Source organism: Vipera ursinii, assembly GCF_947247035.1.
Source record: "Vipera ursinii genome assembly, chromosome: 1".
Classification (NCBI taxonomy): Eukaryota; Metazoa; Chordata; class Lepidosauria; order Squamata; family Viperidae; genus Vipera; species Vipera ursinii.
This window is the reverse complement of record NC_139512.1, coordinates 151117894-151141501: the sequence shown is the minus strand read 5'-3', so window position 1 is coordinate 151141501 and position 23608 is coordinate 151117894. Positions and strand designations below refer to the sequence as shown.

The window sequence follows — 23608 nt, the reverse complement described above, 5'->3', positions numbered from 1 at the left end:
ACAGCATGGGCCCTTTAAAATAAGAGGTGGAACAAATTCTTATAGTATTTTTAATTTGCAATTTAGATGTAAGATAGACATATCTGTCTTTTTAAGAAATCTATCAAGTAAAACAGAACGATGTAACTCATTTCCTAGTTTAAAAAAATGAGACATTTCAACATTTTTTCTCCGTGAAGAATTAAACAAAGGTGTGCTCCCAATTAAAAAAAACAATCTGAAGAATATATTAATAGTAATTATGAATATAATTACAATCTGAAATTCCAAACATTGATCTTACCAACAATAAGTACAAAAAACCCAACAAGTAAATCCGATTTGAGGGGTAAGAGCTAAGCCAATCTCCTCACTGCACAATACCTTGAATAACAATTGTTGGAAATTCATAGCAAGCTTTTTGAAGAACCAGAAAACATAACTGTAATCAGTACAAATATCAGGTCTTTTTTTTTTAGTTTCCCAGCTATTGTAAATGTGTATAGAAGTGTAGGGACAGCTTTAGAGCCAATGCAACTTTTTTTTTAAATTCCATTTATATCCCGCCCTTCTCCGAAGACTCAGGGCGGCTTACAAGCTTAGCAGTAGCCTTCATTCTATGTATATGCCTGCTTATTAGGGCTTTCACACACACCCCAAGCGGCATTATTACAAAGTCAGCTTAATTGCCCCCAACAATCTGGGTCCTCATTTTACCTACCTCGGAAGGATGGAAGGCTGAGTCAACCTTGAGCCTGGTGGGATGCAAACCTGCACTAATTGCAGGCAGCTGGTGTTACTTAAGGAGGCATTAGCCCACTGCTCCACCAAGGCTCTTGTAATGGTTCATCTGAAATGTCCTATCTTTGCCGATGAACAGCAGTTGTCTGGTGGTGCTTGGGCAGCCTTGTCTAATTTGGATACCTGCTAAATGTATGAACTTCAACTCCCAGAATCCCCCGGCCAGCATAACTATTGGTGAAAATTCTTAGAACTGAAGTCCATATCTGGAGAGCATCTGAGCCGTGGGAGGCAATTTTGAGATAGTCATAAAATCAGTCAAGGCACTGTGATTTAACTCATTACTTAGGCTATTCTTTGATTTAATAAGATTTCTGAGATAGAGCCACAGAAAAAGCTGTGGATAAAAGCATTTTGAAAACCAATGTATGTTCTTCTGGGGAATCATAGTCTCAGTAGGTGTTATGTTGCATCTCCAGGGTCCTGTACAAGTGCCACTCTTATTTTCTAAAAAGGTTGTGTTTTCTAACATTCCGGAACCAATAGATTAACTCCCACCTTGTCTTTACCAGTACAACTAAAATATTTCAGGTAGCTGTTTGTATTGTATATATCTGGTTTCTTTTCTCTTTATTTTTTTAAACAAAGATTATGTGATGAAATTACTTAGGCCAGTCAAGCCACTCCTGTTTTTACTATGTTACCTGAGGATGACTGAAGATGTTATATTTCTTGTGTTTTAAATGTAAGGAAACAATCTGGCATATTTTTATTTATTGTATTTAGAGACCAACCATCTCCATCACAGAATGACTCTGGTATATATGTTTCCAGTTCCACTTATATCATTTTCTTTCATGATGGCAGGGATATTGTAGGAGTCAGGGACAACTCACTACTTCCGCTATTAGCAATCTCCAGAAAATTCCAAACTCCTGCATGAAATGTTGATACAATTGTAGAATACAGATGTGGATCTTGAGAACTGAGTTTCAATATATTTTCCTATGCCACTTGTTCTGGTTCAGCATGTCCAATTCCTGCATATATTTATGAAGATTATGTTCTGTGGAGCTGCAGTGATATATAGGAAAGATTCTAGATAGTTTGGGAGAAGGGAAGGAGTGGGGGAGGGAAGGAGAGAGAGAAGAAAGAAAGAAAGAAAGAAAGAAAGAAAAAAAGAAAGAAAGGAAGGAAGGAAGGAAGGAAGGAAGGAAGGAAGGAAAGAAAGAAAGAAAGAAAGAAAGAAAGAAAGAAAGAAAGAAAGAAAGAAGGAAGGAAGGAAGGAAGGAAGGAAAGAAAGAAAGAAAGAAAGAAAGAAAGAAAGAAAGGAAGGAAGGAAGGAAGGAAGGAAGGAAGGAAGGAAGGAAGGAAGGAAGGAAGAAAGAAAGAAAGAAAGAAAGAAAGAAAGAAAGAAAGAAAGAAAGAAAGAAAGAAAGGAAAGAAAATGCCATTTTATACAGAAGCACTGGGAGGCAGCATTGCACCACTAAAGGACACCAGCAAATAAAACCAGAACTGAGCATTATAACTGAAGGTGAGAAGAAAGAAAATGCAAACATAGACAATAGTTTGTGCAATGCATAATTTAGAAGTTAGTATATGAAATAAACAAGGAAAAAGTCACAGCTAAGGTCCACTGAAATAAAAAAAACATAAATCAAACATGAGTGATGTGCTCCAGTTTCATTTCTTTTAATCTGACTTTGATTCAATCACCTCTCGTTAAGTTCTGCTCCTTGTTGGCGGTGATCCATAGAAAGCTAGATAAAATATCTGACTTTCAACAGGATATGAAAGATTTGTTTAGGATTTTACGGCTTGGTGGCAGAAGAAATGGAAATCAACTAAATTTGTATTCTCTCTCTTTTCTCCACAGTTTTCCAATAGGTAAGAAGTTTTACTTCACACCAAGGCAGGCTAGTGCTGAATTCCTAAATGCAGGAAAACTTATCTGGTTGATTTTGGTGGTTTTGCAAGGGTAATGCACTGCATCCATTGCGGGTGGATTTTTTTCCTTGACATAATTATATCTGAAACCCACTGTCAAGTTAGTTACTTAACCTAGTTGGGGTTTCCCCTTCTTTTTTCTTAATTGTTAGCTATGTTGGCTGATAAAGAGTCCTTGGAAATTCAAAACCAACATGTTGCCTTAAGGTAGCATTTTAAAAACATTGGATAGGAGCACTTTACCTTGTGCTGGTAAGTGCCAAGACGGTAGAACCTAGCATGGAGATAGGTCATGTGGTTGTGATTGTTGTCATCAAGCCTTAGCCAGTAGAAAGTACCAAGTCCCCATCATCTTAAAAGGATTAAAAGGATTTGTAGCAAAGGAGAGAAAGGAAGGTTGTTCAGAGAGCTGGTTATCTGAGTATACAATATTGAGCTTGAAGAGATCTATCACAAGATTGCTTCCCATACAGTATGATTGGCTTCATTGTATTAACGTGTTGCTTGAATCAACCTTAAATGGCTTGAAGTCAGAATGCAGAGTGCACCTTTCTATACAAAAACCCCTCCATTTTACGATTCTTTAATCCCTTAATTCAGGGAAGATCCAGGACAATTGGATGGAGCTGAACATTTACTGGCCGGATGCCCTTCCTGACACCACACAGAGCTCACAGCAGATATTTTTTTTCTTTGCACCCTAGGAGAGAAATATCTGCCGCTACCTAGGATTGAACCCTCAACCTTCCAAGCAGGAGCGAGTGTCTTCACCACTAGACCACCACACCACTCTCACCTTTACATACAGATGGGGTTGAAATATGTTGGATTGACTCTGTTTTCTCCCTCCTTGTGCACAGGTAGCAGAAATGAAACGACTTTGTTACTTCGTTGCTGGATTCCTTTTAATGATTGCTCAGAGCAGCTGGCAAAGCCCCCTTCAAGTGACAGAAGAGAAAGCCAGGTAAATGTCATACTTTTTAATGCCATAGAAACCCATATGTGAACAATGGATTGTTCTTGTATTGGAGGGCAGACAAGAAATGGAAATTCTTTTAAAACACTAATGCTTTTTTCCTCCCCTCCCCCACCCTACCTTTGAAAACTGGATAAGTCAACAACATGTCAGGTTATTAATGCTTTCCGTAGTTCTTTTTGTTGTCTAAACAGCATCTATTTCTCCTGTTACTCAGTAGTAATTAGGTGGCTAATGACCCTTTCTAATAGCAGTTATTTTTAGAATGCATCTATATCTTCGAAGGAGGTCGGTACACCGTGCAGCACCTTTCAAATGTGCAATCTTCAGTGCAATTAATTTGTTACAAACCACACTTATAGATCATTCAAAGCTTCCCAGGCTGAACCATTAGATGACCTTAGACAGCTGAATGAAGTGAAACGTCACTCACAAGGTACATTCACCAGCGATTACAGCAAGTACTTGGACACCAGACGGGCTCAAGATTTTGTACAGTGGCTAATGAACACTAAAAGAAGCGGGTAAGCAAAATGAATGCCCAACCTCAACCCCTTACAAACTACTTCACTGGGAAATAAATTCACACAAAATACTTGATCACATATAAACTCAAAGAAAGGCACGATGAAACATATGAACAGATGTTCTAGCTTATTAAGTTTGTGCATGAGCTTCACAGAACTTAAGCAAGACTTAAGAGCTTTGCTGTTCATCCATCCATCCATCCATCCATCCATCCATCCATCCGTTCATCCAAAGTCTTCCATCAAGCCCTCCATCCATTCATCTATCCATTCATTCTAACTTTGCAACCTATCCTTCTGGGGTCAGGTCAAATAGAGACATTTTTCATATATTGGAGTCATCCCAGGAACTGTTTCTTCATATGAACGCTTTCTCATTCTTTAGCCTAAGATATGAATATTGGGTACATTTCAATGTGAAAAACAGATATCAATTAATGGAGGATTATGAGCATTTACTAAACTGAATGGGGATGATACAATAGGAGCTACTGTCCATTTGTGCAACTTCCATATAAAAGAAAAGGACATAAGAAAATACCCCAATGGACATATTCTCTGTTCATTAGCCCTGGGAAAGTTATTCCCATTTTGGTGGGGCATAGTGGACAATTTTACAGAGACTGTAAAATTTGAAAAAGTCCATAAAGGGTGGAATTCAAGGCTACACAAGTACAGATAGTCCTCAACTTACAACCACAATTGAGCCCAAAATGTCCGTTCCTAAGTGAATGGTTATAAGTTGAGCACTACGGGTGTCAAACTTGCCGCATCACGTGACGTGTTGTGGCATATTGTGACTTTTTTTGCATTGCCAGAGCTGGGGTGGGCACGGCCTCCGCATGATGCAACCGGCCCGCAGGCCAGCCGTTTGACACCCCTGCTCTATAGGCATCAAAAGACCCATGTGATTCATGGGTACAAATCATGTGATGTTAGCACAACCTTCCCAACTTCCGGCTCCCCAGTTGTGTTCAACTTTATTCCCCATAGAGCTCTATTAGCACTATTCAGAGTGGAGTGTTACAGAATCCGAAGTCCAAATCTTCTAGCAGCTTAGGAAAGACTGTATCTCTTTGAAGGAGGCCTATACTGTAGAATCGGACACAAGCATCACTGTTTCTTAATGTAAACATTTCACTGCTGGCACGTGAAGAATTTACTCTTTAGCTTTATATATCTCAGCAGCTCAAATTATTCAGCCTCTCTTTTAAGTATAGTGTCCATTGTTCCACTGATTATCAGAGGATAAAGTTCATTTCAAGGTAATCACATTTCAAGTATTTTAGAGATTAATTTAAAGCCATGAACTCCCGCTCAGTTTAGTTGTGCTACAGTCTGAAGCAAAATGTAACTGTAATCCCATAAATATAATTTTGTAATCAGTATATCCTAAGTATTACCTGCAAAATATATACATGTTTTCATATAAAGCCATACATATAAAAATCATACCTTCTACACATTTTATCTCCAAGTAACAATTACTATACCAGAAGACACTGCATTCGGAGTTATGTATGTAAACATACGCCCACACATTCAACTGCAAATTAAAAAGCACAATAACCTTCTTGGTTCAAAGGCTTAACTATTCTGCTGTGTTCTTCTCCCATAAAGCCAAGTAGATTTTAAGGAGATCCTTTAACTCAGACTCTGTCAGACTTCATGCCAGACTTAAATCTTTCCAAGTCCCAAACTCCATATTGAGAGGATTTGGCTTGGCAGAAATCTTATTCTAGTGGCATGACTAGTTTCTTTACTGTAGGCAAAAATGAAGCTATAGATCCAGAGTAGAGGGGTGAACTTGCTTTGCATGTACATGTATGCCTGCTTCAGTATATGCATTTGCGCCTATCTATAGTTCAGTCCTCCTGGGTTAAAATCCTCAGCTTTTCCTCCCATTTTTTCAAGTCAGTGGATATTGTTCTCTTTACTGCTATCAAGAGATACTGGGCTGTATTGATTTAACAATTCTTGTAACAATTCTTGGGGACTTCTGGGTCACCTTTACACCTAGAGTAGACTGTTTATAAAAGTAGAAGATTTATATAGTATTGCCACCAGTGCTTTTTTTGTAAAAGAAAAAGGTGCCAGAACTCACACATGTCATACAACCCACCTTGCCTACCCTACAAGGTTCCATCCAAAAAAGGTGCCGGAACTCCGTTCTGAGCGTTCTGTGAGAAAAAAAGCCCTGATTGCCACTATGAATAGCGTTCTTGGATACAATTAACCAAGTTGATGGCTGTGATTTTTATCGAACTCTAGTAAAAGAAAAGAAAAAAAAACCCGCAGAAGAATTTCTTTGATCTCTCCTAAGTTTTATAGTATTACTTCCATGGGGTGTTCTGCAATTGAAATATTGAAGATTGGTGGAGTCCATTTTCTTTCTTTCTTTTTTAAAATATATTTTATTGGTTTTTTACAATAACAGTCTTTAGTGCTTAGTAAACAGCGTGTTGTCTGGGTTCATATATTTAAAAAACACTCAGTAGAGATTAATTCCTATAATTCCATAATCAATATATTAATTAATAATATATTTTTTGATCTTCTCTTCTTCCAATAGTATTCTCCTTTGTCAATGTTAAACAAATATTTTCAATACATATAAGGTGGGATATAAACATTTTTTGTGTGTTTGTACAAATAACAATAACATCCATATATAACATCTTTTCTGGTTGGCTTATGTTTCAATTGTATTTGTAAAAGTCATCTTATTAAGTCACTATGTGTCCTGTTTTCAAAATTCTTATTTAAGCTTAATTTCCCCTCAGTATTCAAACTATTCTTATCAGTCATAATTTTCTCAAAATTGATTACCTTTAAATATCCAAGCTTTTCATTCACATGTCATCCCATTATTTTTATATTTCATGTATTATAAAAATACTATACTACTTATATATCTTATCCCTCTTACTGTACATCCAAAATTTATCTATTCTTTTAACCATATTCAAACAAGTGTTTAATCATATAGTACTCCATCTGGTAGGTCGAATCAAAGCCCTAGCCTTCTTCTTTTGCTTTTCCAAATCAGTATGTTCCACTTGCCAGAGGATTCCTGTATTTTTGTAAGTGTTGTTGGGAGTAAGAGAAATAAGTTGAGTAGGATGTACACTTTTTGTCTCCCAGATTCTAATGATTCTCCTGGCAGCTCTATAATCCATTTTGTTAGTTCTTCTTTCTTATCCTCGAATTTGTTTTGAAGTCCTGAAAGATAAAATATCTTTTACATTTTCATTGTTGTGGCAAAATCTTGTAGATTTTCTTCTGTTTGTGTTAAGTTGTAGTTCTCTTCATTTGTAGCTTCCTTATTTAAGTCACTTTCTTCTGGTTTGAATTCTATTGTCTGATTTGTTTGTACATTCTTTATCATCATTTTCTGAGAGTTTTTTAATTGTATGTTTAGGTTGAGAATATGCTCGTTTATGTTATCAGAGTTGTTTTTAATCTCATCATGGTTTAAAACCATTGTCATTTGAATCTGTCACAGCATTGCATACATTTTCTCCTGGAAAGTATTTGCCTTGTCTTGGAGTATTGCTCCTGCAGATCTCTGATGTGCGAATATTAGGTGTGGCTTCCTGTCACTTTTAGGAAGGTATACAACATCCATTTTGTCTCCCCCCTCCAGACAGTCTTTCACTGATACCATAGTCTCTGTGATTAGCCTTATCAAACCTGCCAATCTTAAAATCCAAACAACCAAATCTTATATGGTTCTTATCTTTATACATGGCTTTTGTAGTCCAATGCATTTCCAATTGTCAAGGCATCATTGAAAGTAGTGTTTTATAACAGTTCTTCTGCTCAGGTGTCTTAGAATTATCAACAAGCAAAATTTCAGTCCAGAATGTTTTAGCCAACTAAAAGCTTTTCAGTAAATTCTCCCCTAGAAGATTAGCCAGGAGTCAAGGTTTTTCTTTCTCTGCAAACAATTCTTGGGCTTAGAAAACACAGCTCAGTGAGTATTTATAGTCCCAGAAGGTCAACAGTTTTTAACACAAATGTTGTTCTCACTCTGTAGTAGATGGCCCTTGTGTTTTCTTTCCTCTGTTCCCAGCTATTCTTTATTTAGCTGAAAATCACTGGGATTCAAAGGAACAAGTTTTTTCTATTTCTGGGCATCTTGCTAATTTCTTAGTGAATGCAGCTATAGTTATGCTCTGATCTTTCACTAGGTGTCAGTGTCTATTCATTTTCCAACTTTTAAGACAAATAATTATTTCCTTTTAGTTTCGTCAATACTCTTTCAGATGTGAAATCTTAACAGTTTTCATAATATTTAGATTTATCCAGACTGTAGTATTATTAACTTCATTTCAACATATTTCAGTCCCCCATAAACATTAATTCACTGCTTCCGTCTACAGAAAGGTGCAGATATAGTCCCCTCCCTTCTCACTTTCAGAGGATTTTTTGCTTCTTGGGGATCTTTTCCAGGAAATCAATTACAAAATAGGAGAGAGAAGATCGATATTCTCACCCAGTTCCAAGCATGCTGTTCACCATTGTTCTTGTTAGTGCTTTTGAACTTCAGCTGCCTGTAGCTTGGGCTAGTCAGCGAGGTGTGACTAGCCTTTCTCCTGATGAGTTGGAGGGCTTCCCCTGGATTGAGTTGATTGACTGCCATCGTTCCACAATCAGCAGGGGGCCCCTCCTTTTTCATTGTCTATCCGGGGCGATTTTAGACCCATTTAGGGTCCACTGGTAGGACGAAACCAACCATGGGGTGCAGATCCCCGCAATCCCTTGACCATGTCACTACGATGCAAGACCAGAAGTCTGGAGTCCATTTTTTTACATCATGTACCTAGGTTTAGTTGCCATGACTTAAAAACAACCTTTTTTGTCATTTTTCTGTATTAGAGAATTGGACTTCATCTTCTTGATAATTCAATCAGTCTTTTTTTTCCCCAGTTTCCTCAGTGCTACTGTGACATTCTGGAATTATAGCAACCCAAACTACTCCACAATAGATTTTTTTTTATGAAAGCAATATAACATTGGCAGTTTTATTTTTCAGCCCATTTCCTAATGATCTCTAACACAAAATTCACATTTTTCACAGCTTTTTCACAGCTTGCTTAGACATAATTTAGCCTGTACAGTCTCTTCTATAATGGCTTTTCTTAGAGCATGAAAATTTGCCAAGTGTGCCGTGTGGGTGTATTCTGTTTAGGGAAGAACTGGTGAGTGTGAATATAAAATTAAAACACCTTTTCCCAGCTCGGCAATATCCTTTTCGAGGTGAAGTGGCTAGAACTGTACACAACATTGCAAGCATAGTAAATGGTATATTGGCCCTGTGGTACTTGAAGTTAAAATTTTGAGATGGTCCTTAACACATAATTTATCATTTCACAATTTCCACATGCCGGTTAATTTCAACATCCTTTTCTGGGCCAATATCATTCCCTAATGATAATGTAGACAGGTTGAGGATTTTTACTTCATATCACACTGGCCTGTGTACTATAATCATATTTGCTCTTTTTATACCTATTGTTCCAATTTGGTAGATTTTTTTTCAAAGTTCAGTATGTTGACTCTCTCTTATTTTACACATGCACACAGATACACTTCCCAGTAGTTTAAAACCACTGTCCTAAAATGTGCTTTAAAATATATCTCACAGAAGTATGGAAAAAAAAGAAGAAGTCTTCATAAAACTATTTCTGTAAAAGTTATCATTTTAAACGATTGATTGAAAAAGCTTTCCAGATGTTCTAACTCAAATGTAGGCTCAATTTGGTAACCTGCTAGAATTTTAATAGAAGACAATTGGACTGTTTATCGTTCTCAAGCAGAGCAAGGTATGTATAAAAGATATACTGGAATATAGTGACACAGTACAGCGTTGTGATACAATCTAGAAAACTGAATGTTGTCATATTGTAGCATTGTCTTTCCAGCCAGTTTATATGTCTGCCTCAAGATATGGTCTTTCTCCCAAAAGGAAGGTCTATTAAACCAGGACACTAAACTCATTCATCTATCCCAACATGATGTATTTAGACAAACAATGGCTGCTTAGTGTCTGTGGAGATTCCCACTAATCCAGGTCATAGTTGTCTCACAGGAGCTTTTTCAAAAGGCAACTGGACTGTTTTTTCCATGATGAAATGAAGATGTTTTGTGTCTCATCCAAGAAGCTTTTTGGATGAGAAGCAAAATGTCTTCTTCTTCCTCCTCAAAGAAAAAAAGAACAATCCAGTTGCCTTTTGAAAAAGCACCTTTGAGACAATGGCTGCTTAGGATTTTGAGTAGGTGCATTTTTAATCAGCTGCTAAATGACTCTTTTAACTGGATATATCCAAGACTGAATCAAGGACTGTATGAAAAGGGTTTGCTCTACCATTGAATTCTGCTGAATCCTATTTCGGCTCTTACACATAGAGATAAGCCTTAAAATCTAACTCTATGCACAATGATTTAGAGGAAGCTAATTTTCCTCCCACAAGGTTCCTGCCCAAGAGTATCCTAGATTTGTTTCCTGTTAATCTGCTCTGCTCGTGTAGATGACATACAAGGTTCCTGTGCAACACAACTGCAATATGATATATAGATCTGCAATTACTGAACTTATCTGAGGACTTTAGGGACTTTTCCAAGTTATGTCAAAGTTCCCTGACGTACAGTCTGAGGAGCCATTATGGTTGAGTACATTACTAGAACTGAGAATAATGTGCTATTTGCAACTCCTGGAATTAAATGTACAGTTTGTGGATTTTAATTTTATTTCTCATCTCTTCCAATGCTTGTTTCATTCGCCATTTCTAATGCTGACAGTCAAAGTAATTTGGTACTTTGTTGTCTCACTCATCAGTATTTGGGTCATTGTGACCAAATACTTCATCCTCCATTGTTTTTCCACTATCATGTATATTATTTTGCTTCTTTTATGTCTTCTCTCAGTTTCAGTAACGCATTTGTTTCATCTCAATGCCTTAATTAGATGTTGGTTTAAAAATGCTCTTTGAGTTTCCCTAAGTCAAATTTCTTATAGCTGTCTATTGACCACATGGACTTGTCCATGCAATTTTTAGTGGCAACAGGAAGAAAGTGATTGGGTGTTATCAATTAATTAAATCAGGCTCAATTAATAAAAGGTTGTCATTGTGGCTGACTTGATTATTGGGATCTCCTTGCCATCATCCTGTGCTATGTTTCTGCAACCTACTATCCTCCAGGTATGAGGGACCATGTTTTCCAGCAGCATATCCAGAGACAAATGTGGACAGATTCCCAGTAAATAGTTCTGAGTTCCCAGCATGTTCTTGGTGAAAAATTGAAAAGCTTCCTCCTGAATAGATCAAAGTCCCAAGTAGGCAGACTGGATGCATCAAATCAGTTACCTTTCAGATGTTTTGGACTTCAATTCCTATTGAGGGAACTGGGAATTGTAGTATGAAACATCAAGAAGACAATGAGTTGCCTTCCCTTAGTTTTGATTGTTGACTTGATCCCTGGACACTTATTTCTTCTGCAAGTAAGTATAAAAAACAAATGAAACTGGGGATGTCAAACAACTAAGAATGGAATTGGTGGGGGAAAAAACATGTAACTGTGTTATGATGGTAAGGATTTCCTAATCAAGCAGGAGAGATAAGATTATATTGTCCCTTTTGAGTAGATTGTGAAATAGGCAGTTAATAGTCCTTTCCTCAATATGTTTATTTGCAGAAATCCACAACAAGATGAGTGGATGATTTAGAACAATTACTTGGTTTTAAGGATTAATTATAGAAGAAACTTGAACTATTGTAGGGTAGAAGCTTTATTCAAACTAATTCACAGAACCAGCATTTCCTGTTTGGCTATTTTTATTGGTACTTTCCAGCACTACATGTTCATTCTATATGGATCATTCAATCATTCTTACTTCCTGTAAGTACACTTTACAATATAGAGGAAATAGTTGCAAACAAAGCCTCAACCTATCATCATGACAAGCAGTTCACAAAAGGTCATTCAAGACTGGAAAACTGGTTGACTGTGAATTTGAGCAGTTATATGACTTAGTTCATAATAAATCAATTTATTCACACTTATTGCAGGAGGACCTTTTGACAGAATTGTGAAATTATGAATAACTCAATAATAAGTTACATATGAGCAACTGGACAGGTCTGCAAATGGAAACACGTATTTCTTCAGACAGAAAGTGATTTCATTCTTTTAATTTCCAAATTTAGGTTATAAGCTTTTGTCAGTTTTGGCATTTTTCTTGGATATTTTCTGTATTGTAGAGAATAAGCTGTATGTCAGAGAAGGGGGAATTAAGGGTTCTTATGCATTGTGGGGTGTTGAAGCTGTTCTAATCTAGAACAAACTTTATAAGACTGAATACCCTTAGCCAGAGGATAGATTGATTGAGCAATTAAGTTTACTCCAAGCATAAATATTGTAGCTAATAAAAAACAAATGTTTACAATCTGTCTGGAATTAAATGCAGAAGCGATAGGATTCATATAGGAGGTTCTTGTCCAAAAATTATTCTTGTCATTTAAGTATTACAGAAATGTTTAATTAAGAATGTCGTGTGTCTTTTTCTACTTGTGTAAATGCCATTTTAATAACTGTGATGGGTCTCTGTCACAGACAACAAGGACTTGAAGACAGAGAGAAAGAAAATTTCCTGGACCAGCTTGCAAGGTATTTTCAGTTAAAATACATTGTGTAATACAGGGGATGCAACAAAAATAGATCATAACCTGATTTGATTGGGTCATTTTTTTTATAGCCTTCCTTAATTGCAAATATAGTGACACATATTCCTAAAAAAAATTGGCCTTATTTCAGAGATGTTTGTAGCACCCTGTGCAAAGGAGCACCTGTCTTTGCCAGCTCAGATGCTGGCTGTTGCCTTAATGTAGTGGGGAAAAAAGAGGGCATTTGTACAGAAATTATCTCAGTGGTTGCTTGCACTGCCCAAATTGGTAACACTGATGATGAGCATGTATATGTTTTATTTACCGGTACTTATTACAAGACTTTTTATCCCTTTTTAAACAAGTGAATCTATGTAGCTTAAAGAATATATACACACAGGCACACACAGACACACACATATAGATCAAATAATTTCCAATGAATCATGCTTCAGGCCAGACATTTGATTCTTACAGCGGACAAAAGACATTAATAAGATGAAATTCCACCCCAGTACTCTATTGAAGTCCAGTGCAAGGACTTGATGGCATTGTGAAGAGGGAACAAAAGCAAAAAACAGAGAATGATGGGAGCCACTGCCAATGAGAGAATGGTTCCTCCTACCACCACCCCACAACCCCTAAGCCACGGGTGTCAAACTCAACGTGTCACGTGACGTGTCGCAACGTATTGCGACTTTTTTTGCATTGCCGGAGCTGCAATGGGTGCAGCCTCCATATGATGCAACTGACCTGTGGGCCGGCAGTTTGACACCCCTGCCCTAAGCTCTACAGAACATTAGTGTTGTGGCTTGTAGAACAGAAGTTTTGCCCTTGGTATTTGAATCATATGTCAGCTGGATGTCAATCACTTCAATTGTTCAATGTCAAGGACAGTGTACAATTATGGCTTTGACCTGAAAAGGATAGCTAAGCCCCATTTGGAAGTGCTCTGCATCTGGAATCTCCTGCGTTCAAGCATATATGCTACCTTTCCTAGCCCTTATCCCAAGTTACCGAATATTGTACTGTCGACACGGGCAAGTTAAATTGGCTTCAACAACCATCTACACCTTTGTTTTGCAAATATGTTCTTTCAAATGATCACAGCATATGGACTATATGGCACATGATGGATAGGCAAACAACTGTGCTTCTCATTCATGTGTGCACACTGCAGGGAACAATTGCTACATCCCCAAGATATATCTGCATAAGTGCTTCTTTACATTTAAAATTGTTGTATTTGGTGAACATGTAAATTGTGAGGGAATACTTTGTCAAAATTTTACAGAGCTTTATACAGGTTTACATCAAAAAATTCCCAACACAATATACATGAAGAAGAAACTAATTATACTCTATATCAGAGGTGTCAAACTTGCAACGTCACGTGACGTGTCGCAACCTATCACGACTTTTTTTCCATTGCCAGTAATGGGGTGGGCGCGGCTTCACCATGACACATCCGGCCCACGGGCTGGCAGTTTGACACCCCTGCTCTATATGAATTAAATGCATACATACTCATCTTCTCTTTCTCTCCCTTCCCCCTGCCATTTATATAAAAGAGAATAGTTGTGGATATATGTCTCTGTTAGGTAAAAGGTAAAAGGAAAGGGATCCTTATAGTCTGTAGGAGTGAGACTTGACATAATATCCACCTTTTTTAAAAAAAATAAATCCATACAGGTTAGGCAAGAATTATTTTATTAATAAGGTAAAATAAAGGTAAAGGAAGGGATGCAGTGGCTCAGTGGGTTAGGACACTGAGCTTGTCAATCAGATGGTCGGCAGTTTGGCAGGTCGAATCCCAAGTGCTGCCTAACAGAGTGAGCGCCTGTTACTCGTCCCAGCTTCTGCCAACCTAGCAGTTTGAAAGCACATAAAAATGCAAGTAGAAAAATAGGGACCGCTACGGTGGGAAGGTAACAGCGTTCCGTGCGCCTTTGGTGTCTAGTCATGCCGGCCACATGACCATGGAGACGTCCTCGGACAAGCGCTGGCTCTTTGGCTTTGAAACGGAGATGAGCACCAGCCCCTAGAGTCGGAAACGATTAGCACACATGTGCAGGGGAACCTTTACCTTTACCTAAAGGTAAAGGAGTCCATGCAGATTTTACTCCACTAGTCATTGCCAACTATAAGGGGGGTTCTCATCTCCATTTCAAGGCCATTTAGCCAGTGCTCTCCGAAGACATTTCTGTGATCATGTGGCCAGCATGATGTCATAGAGCACTGTTACCTTCTCCCCAAAGTTTTACTTTCATGCTTTTTAACTGCTAGGTTGGCAGGAGTTGGGGCGAGCATGGGAGCTCGCCCCATTGTGTGGTACTTGGGTCTTAACCACTGAGCCACCCCACTGCCCATTTTACTAATAATACAGCATAAATTCCAGAAAAGACAGAGATACAGTTTTTTGCAGTGCAGCTAACTTTATAGAGAGTTGGAAGAGGGCAGGACAAAAAAAAAAGATTCTGTGGGAACCACATCATACATGCAAAGCATTTCTGTTGTCTTAGAGAAGAGCATCCCTACAACTAACTCAACTCCTGGAAAATGATGCTTCCCTAATCTCTGCCCTCTCCTGGTCTTTTCCTTAACTATAAAATCCAACATCAAATGAAGGAGTGGGAGGCATTACATCCATGATGCTTTTGAGTCAGCAGAAGGTAATAGGGAGGCTGGATTGGAAAACAAAACCTTTCAAGAAGCTAACACCAAACCAGAACTTTACACAGTACTTTTACTATATACAGTGACTTATGAGCACGATTGAGCCCAAAATTTCTGTGGCTAATCGAGATAGCTATTAAGTGAATTTTGTTCCATTTCTTGCCGCAGTTGTTAAGGGAATCACTGCAGCTGTTAAGTTAATTACACGGTTGCTAAGTGAATCTGGCTTCCCTATTGATTTTGCTTGCCAGAAAGTCACAAAAGATGATCACGTGACCCTGGGACACTGCAAGCATCATAAATATGACTCATTGGCCAAGCATCTGAATTTTGATAACATGATCATGGGGTTGCTGCAATGGTCATAAGTGTGGGAACCGGTCCATAAGTCATTTTTTCAGTACCATTGTAGCTTCAAACATTCACTAAATGAACTGTTGTAAGTCGAGGACTATTTGTACACCTTTCCAATATAAGTTGTTCTAACATGAAGCCTCATTAATCTTCATCAGGGGAAAAAAATCACTGTGGTTCTATTTGTCAATTGAAAAACATGTCTTATTCTGGACAGCTATACACCAAGGCCATAAATAAGCCTAAGTCGGAGTCTGCCAAATGGATCAGGATGGGTATCTGTGTTTGAGTTATAAACAATATCTGATGACACACAAGTTACTCATTCATTTCTCCCATGATAAGTTTGCCAGGTTAGGTATTAGAGAATACCTATATAAAGTCAATCTACTAGGATTTATGAATAATGTGGTTGGGTTTTCTTTATCAGAGACCTTCAGCTAAGCTCTTGTTCTGTAATGCATTTTCCTTTCACATACCTGGAGATAGTTTTGCCAGGCACCTCAAGGTATTTTGGGTAGCCAAACAAACTTAATAAAGCAAACAGAATGTGATTTGTCAGAGAGTCATGTTATAATTTCATTGAGAAGTACACAATCCCTTTTTTAATGAGTCTGTTTGGAAAAATAGCCAGACTACTCTTTTTTTTTAAAGTCCCGCTATATGAAATACTTGCTGTAGTGTATGCTGAGCATGGAATTATGTACTGCAAAGCTTTTGGAAGGAGTGAAACTCATTTCAGAAAACCCTGTCAAATAAGGCATCTAAGAACTTGTTGGGAACTGTAAGGGGCAGAACTGCTCTCATTGCTGTAAATAGTATTAATCCTCTTTTCCACATGGAATAGAAACAAGCTTGTATGTGAATTGTTGAGTACCCAGAAAGATTGTCTTGGGGCAATGCACAAAAAGATGAAAATATGAGGCCATCCCTCATCTTCTCTGACAGATCTATAATCCAATTTCCCCCCCCCACAGAAAGACACCCATCCTAACATCTAACTTCTCCTTTTCTCTCCTTTTTTGATCTTGCCCTTTGGATTGGTAAACCTAAACCTGTTCCTAGTCTTTAGTGATTGCTCAGAAACACCAGCCAATGGGGTATGTGTGGTCCAACAAACATATCTCATTTCTTCTTTCTTTCTCCTATGTCACCATCATGCCACACTGCAAAGGCATATTCAAACTAATCATATAGGGAGCAGTGGAGAAAAGATGTTGGGAAAGAAAGGTGGGACTGAGGTAAGAGTCTAAACAAATAACTCTCCTTTTTTTTAGTAATGGACTTGCCCGGCGTCATGCTGAATACGAAAGACATGCCGACGGCACCTATACCAGTGACATCAGCTCTTACTTGGAAGGTCAAGCTGCTAAGGAGTTCATTGCTTGGTTAGTGAATGGGCGAGGAAGAAGAGAGTAAGAAACCATCTGTTGCTACTATTGTTAAAAATTTTCTTAGCTTCGGGGAGTTTTTGCCAATTGAAACTCAGTGGAGCTGCAATGTATTTTCCCTCCTTTGCTTGTTGTATTTCATACTTCACTTTTGAAATTAAAAATGTTTCGCAGGCATGAAATGATCTAAGTGCCCATTAAAAATGTAGGTTTTAGGTGCACTGTGGTGTTACATACATGAATAGATCAAAATTCTCCATTAGGCCAAGTCATACGGAAGATCAATTAAATTCTCATTTTTTGGTCTGATTTTTTCCCCCTTATAATTATTAGATCTATTGCCCCAAATCTCTCGCACGGTCTTTGATTACTTTGCTGTGTCCTGTTTTTTTTCCCTAATGCTTTTGCTTGTTTCCCAAAGTTGGTGCATTTTGCTCCTCTCTGAACTTCTTCTTCTTCTTTCCCTCAAGTATCCTCAAGAAGTTGCTGTGAAGCTCATTATCACACTGTCAGTCTCTTTCCACTCCTTTTAATGTTTTCTTTTTACCTTCCCACTCTCATTCTGCAATATATTGAATATTTACCCCTTACTCAGCCTCAAAGCATCCCATAACTTTAGACTGCCAACACCTCTGTCAGTAACCTGTACTCCATCAGTAACCACCTACATCGTGTTCTCACCATCTTCACGAAAACAACCTCCCCTTCTTTTTTGCTCCTTGGATTGTTATACCTACTGCTGACTCGAATCGATCTTTCTTGGCAACTGAACATTTGGAACAACATTTTTCTGGCTTCAGTCCCTCCATCCCACCAATCCTACTCACCAGTCCTCAACACACACACACAGACACACACACAGAGAGAGAGAGAGACACACACACACACACCACCTTGCTTGAAGGGCCTGGCCATTCAACATCAACTCATCTTTGAACTTCTTTACACCTTTAGACTGTGAGCTCTCTGGAGCAAGGCTTCACCTTCCTTCTCCCTTGTCTCAGGTCTCCCGTGTCTACACTTGTAATAGCACCATGCATGTCACTGGCACCCTATAAAATTTTATTATTATTGCCGTCATCAGCATAATAAAATAAGTTCTGAGAGTCAACTATGTCTCTTGAAATTAAGGAGCAAAGCTGTGAAAAGATATTTCTGAAACACCTGGTTAGGATAACCCAGTGGGCATTCTTTAAGAACATTTCTTAGAATAAGATTGGAGGAGGAGGAGGAGGAGGAGGAGGAGGAGGAGGAGGAGGAGGAGGAGGAGGATAGAGGCTCCAAACACATCTATTTATTTATTTTTTAAATTAAATGTGAAGACGCAGTTTTATGAGCATCAAAAAGGTTAGAACTTTTGCTGCTTTCTGTTGCTTAATATTGGAAATCAGTCCCCTTGATCTAATAAAGAACAGCTATCCAGCACTGGCAGGCAATTACAGAACATGCCAATAGCACTTAGATTTATATACCGCTTCACAGTGCTTTACAGCTCTCTCTAAGCAGTTTACAGAGTCAGCATATTGCCCCCAACAATTTGGGTCCTCATTTTACCCACCTCCAAAGGATGGAAGACTGAGTTAAAGTTGAGCTGGTCAAGATCAAACTATTGGCAGTGAGCCTGCAATGCTGCATTCTAACCACTGTGCCACCACATCAACATCCTTCTTTGTACTTCATTGTTATTGTTTTTTATTTTCCTTAGGGACACATCACTGAGAGAATCACCAAGGGTCACACATAACCCATTTGTAATGAACCTCTTTTGTTTAACAAAAGTAGTAAGATTTAGCAGAGGAACTAAGGGAATGCTGGAAATACAAAGCTGTACTCACTCTGAATCCTAGGGGCAAAGGATTAGATCACTGCCATGTATTTTATTAGTACTACTACTCTTACTGGTGTTGGCTTCTTTCACACTATTTGTATGTATGCTGTATTTTTAATTCACATCATTTTGAGACAGTTTGGCAAATCTTTGAAATTAATCTTGTTCCTTTGTGTTAATGAAATCCAAAATACAACTCTGATGAGAACTATCACACGTAGCTGTGTATTCCATTCATATGTCTGTTAAAAGAAACATTCAGCTTCATAAAAGTAATTCAGTATTTGTCCTTACACCTATCTTGCAGATCTTCAAAAGTATTTAGGAAACAATATAGCAGCATATTGCAAACTCTCAGCAAAAGTATTGGCACTATTGGATGTTGCTAATAGCATGATGTATCTAGTTATTTCCGCCTTTCCTAACTATTGTTTTTAGTTTGGAGTTGGAAAAGACATTGATGAATGGAATCATCGACTCAAATAGAAGAACAATTGGAGCAATTTTGGGTTTACTGCTTCCAAGAGTAATACTGAAACTATCAGGCTCATAAAATATCTTTTCTGCTACTGACTTATAAGCAAGAACTTTTGTCACAAAATATTAATTCTGGTGTCAAATAGGACTTATGATCCTGAGAAATATTATTGGTCAATAATAATTAAAAAGTTCAGGCTTTTTTATATCACGCAGAGGGTTCTTTACTGATAAGATAAATAACCTTGTCCTCTGAGAAGACAGATTTCAGAGAATGAAGCAACATTTTCTTAAAAGTATTCTGCAACAAAGTTCGCTGGTTGTTAATTGATTGGCACAGAATGTCCTCTCCCCATGATTATGCGCTGAGCACAGATTACAATCTATAAAGAATTTATTCCAAGTTAAAAGAAGAGATATAGGTTGAACTGTTCCCCAGGTCAGCCAACAGGAATTAACTGTTGGAAGAAGAACATAGAATTCATAGGAGTTAATAGTGTCACTGAACTCTGTTTTTAGTTAAGAATGGAAATGCTAATCTCCGCAGAGGGAAGTTGATGACTTTAGTAGTAGCTTATATCAAGTGTGTCTTGATATAAATTAACAATTCCTCTCAATATGGATTAGTTAAAGCAAAAATATTTTCATTTGGATGAAATAGCTGGATGTGAGCTTTAATCCATGCTCTAAAATCATCTGATCTTTAAAAATGCTTGAAGTCCTTGAAGTGCATACAACATTTCTCTTTAATAATTATATTTTTTTAAAAAAGAAGCTGATTTTCATACATGAAATAGTAATCTAGGGATTGTTTTATTGAAGGTTGATCATTAAGAAATACAAGTCGTATATGCTTCTGTCGTGGACCTTTGATGTTTATTTTTTAAATCAACTGTAAAGATATTATTTGTCCATTTGTCTCTTTTAAGTTTCTCAGAAGGAGCCCATACAGGTGAAGATCTTGGTCGAAGACATGCAGATGGAACTTTCACAAGTGATTACAACAAACTCCTGGATGACATAGCTACCCAGGAATTCTTGAAGTGGCTGATTAACCAAAAAGTTACCCAGAGGTGCTTGAATTTTGGCTAATTTTGGTTAATACTGTTCTTAGGTGGCCTCCAGGGGGACAGAAAATTTTCATTTGTTTCTGTTTTGCTAGTAATATTACAATACTTTCTTGGTACAGTTGGCTAATATGGTATACTTAGTAATCCCCTTATGTTATCCAGAATCACGGTTGTGAGATGGTTGGCGATATAAATTATTTAAATAAATAAAAAAATTTATTTATTTATTCACTCCCATGTACATTGCTTTAAAAAGTTGTGGTCATAGAGGCATCCATTGGGGAAGTAAAAAAATAATAATCTCAATATAGTAGCCACAACAGCATAATTGAAATTGCCATCTTTATACATTTTTTAAAATTCTTCCCCACTGCAATACTCCTGAACTGATGGCTCTTAATCTTTAAAAATCCTTTTTTTAAGAAGAGCAGAGCTATTCTCCAGAGGCTTCTGTGGATTCCATGTGTTTTCTTCTATCAGTAGTTTCACGCTACTGTCTGGTTTTTGCAAACCAGCCCTTTTTTAAAAAAAAGTGTACAGTACATTAAAAAACATTTTTTCTTATTTTTGCATGAAAAAGCTGTGGTAGGACACTGGGTGCTATCTAACAAAATGAAATTCAATGGTGAAAAAAGTGAGGTTCTACATTTAGGCAAGAAAAATCAAATGTACAGGTATAGTATAAGGGGTACCTTGCTCAATAGTAGCGACTGTGAGAGGGATCTCGGAGTCCTAGTAGACAATCACTTAAATATGAGCCAGCAGTGTGCTGCAGCTGCCAAAAAAGCCAACACAGTGCTAGGCTGCATTAACAGAGGGATAGAATCAAGATCAGGTGGAGTGTTAATACCACTTTACAATGCCTTGGTAAAGCCACACTTGGAATACTGCATCCAGTTTTGGTCACCACAATGTAAAAAAGATGTTGAGACTCTAGAAAGAGTACAGAGAAGAACAACAAAGATGATTAGGGGACTGGAGGCTAAAACATATAAGCAACGGTTGCTGGAATTGGGTATGTCAAGTTTAACGAAGAGAAGGGCGAGGGGTGACATGATAGCAGTGTTCCAGTATCTCAGGGGCTGCCACAAAGAAGAGGAAGTCAAGCTATTCTCCAAAGCACCCGAAGGCAGGACAAGAAACAATGGATGAAAACTAGTCAAGGAGAGAAGCAACCTAGAACTAAGGAGAAACTTCCTGACAGTTAGAACAATTAACCAGTGGAACAACCTGCCTCCAGAAGTGGTGAATGCTCCAACACTGGAAGTTTTTAAGAAGAGATTGGACAGCAATTTGTCTGAAATGGTATAGGGTTCCCTGTCTGAGCAGGGGGTTGGACTAGATGACCTCCAAGGTCCCATCCAACATTATTATTATTATTACTATTATTAGGAGTTTCTGGCAGGAAAAAAAATGAAGAAACCATTAAGAATGCTTCTGAATATTCTGTGCATATTTTCTTTATTGCCTTGGGATTTTTTTCCTCAATTAAGTTCAGGGTGTACCTATATCTCCCACTCCCCATATTATTTTCACAATAGTGTTTATATAGGTTAGGCTGAAATTTTATAAGTGGTCCAAAGTCACAGCATTATTTTCTCACTGAATGGAAATTTGGCCTGAATGGATGTTTAATTTCAGATTTCTAAAAAATGATAATACTGTTTTATCATTAGGTGGGGGGGGGGGGAAAAGCACACTCTTTTTTCAGCCGAGAGAAACATTTCCTCATGATTCATCATCCAGGAAAGATATATCACCAATAGGTGACCAAGACCACATTCACATCCATCCGCCAATCTACATCCTTACATGGCAATAACATGCATCCCTTAGTCCACTCACTTAGCCTCATCTATAGAGCAGGGGCAGCACCACATTACCAGAGGCTTATACTATTGGTATGCTACTGTATATACCAACTCTAATATACTATACTAGCTGTTAGTAAACCTATTCTGCTGCAACTTTTCAAATTCTCCTTTTAAAGGCATCACCCTGATAACATAGCATTCTTTAAATTTTCACTTGGTACTTCAAACTTGTGATAGGCTGCAGTGAAGTGGCAATTTCCCAGGAAGGAGGGAACATTCCAAAGGAGAGGGTGAGACAAGAAGCAGCACAGCCCAAATCTGTATAGGAGACAGAGGAAGAGGGTGAAAATAGCTACTCCCTAGAATCTTCCAGCGTATATCCATTAGGGTGAGAGTTGTAAAAGGTTTACTCTGGCAAGAATCTGTCTATTAGATGTGAGCAAATAATGAACTGACTTTTGGCTGGATTCTTTTATCTTTCTTGCCTGACTGCTCAACTGTAATTATTTGCTATTATTACAAGCAACATTGATTATGGATAAAATTGATACAAGATTACAACCTAACCTGTAAGTAGGATTTAACTTTGGCTGCATTGCGCGCATTTTTAATATTCAGTTTGGACAATTATAGACATACAAAATTGAAGAAACCATTACAACCTTATAGAAAGTGATATCAGCTGTTAATCGAAAAACTGTATGTATCCCTTCACAGGAATTATATAAATGTACTTAACAATGTGTTTGTCCTTAACTTTTTGTTTTCTTTTGATTCTAGGGATCTTCAGGGAGAGTACCAATAAGATGCAGTAAAAACATGGCATCAAGGTCTTCTCTATATCCACTCTCAGCCACTGGAATTTATTTTTGAATTTTGAGTTTTCATATATTTTTTTCTCTGTATTCTAAAACCACAGATCTTGACATGCAATGAAATGAATTTCACTATATGATCCTACTATGGAGGGATTTTAAAATGAGTGTCTCCTTGTCAGCTGGAAATAACTAAAATCACAATATTACCAGTCAAAAGGTTCAGTTTTCAGATCTTTCTGAAAGATCTTTAAGGAAGTTCTCAAAAGGGACCCAAGCAAATGTATTGACAAGACCATTGCTTTATTTTATTTTCTAAAAAGATAATATGTATATAGAAATGA

The 23608-nt window shown here is 37.7% G+C and overlaps 1 protein-coding gene and 1 long non-coding RNA gene across 2 annotated transcripts in view; one reads left to right on the top strand and one right to left on the bottom strand.

Moving 5' to 3' along the window:
• The window catches only part of LOC310631816, a 263229-nt gene that overhangs the window by 154392 nt on the left and 85229 nt on the right, over positions 1-23608 (bottom strand). The gene's annotated exons all lie outside the window — the stretch shown is intronic.
• GCG (glucagon) lies at positions 3540-23330 on the top strand (the record flags this gene model as incomplete). The annotated part of the gene is made up of 6 exons (XM_083349815.1): positions 3540-3634; positions 4009-4170; positions 12790-12843; positions 17147-17284; positions 20495-20638; positions 23230-23330. The coding sequence occupies 6 exons, from the start codon at positions 3540-3542 to the stop codon at positions 23252-23254; spliced, it is 618 nt and encodes a 205-aa protein (XP_083205941.1). The 3' UTR covers positions 23255-23330.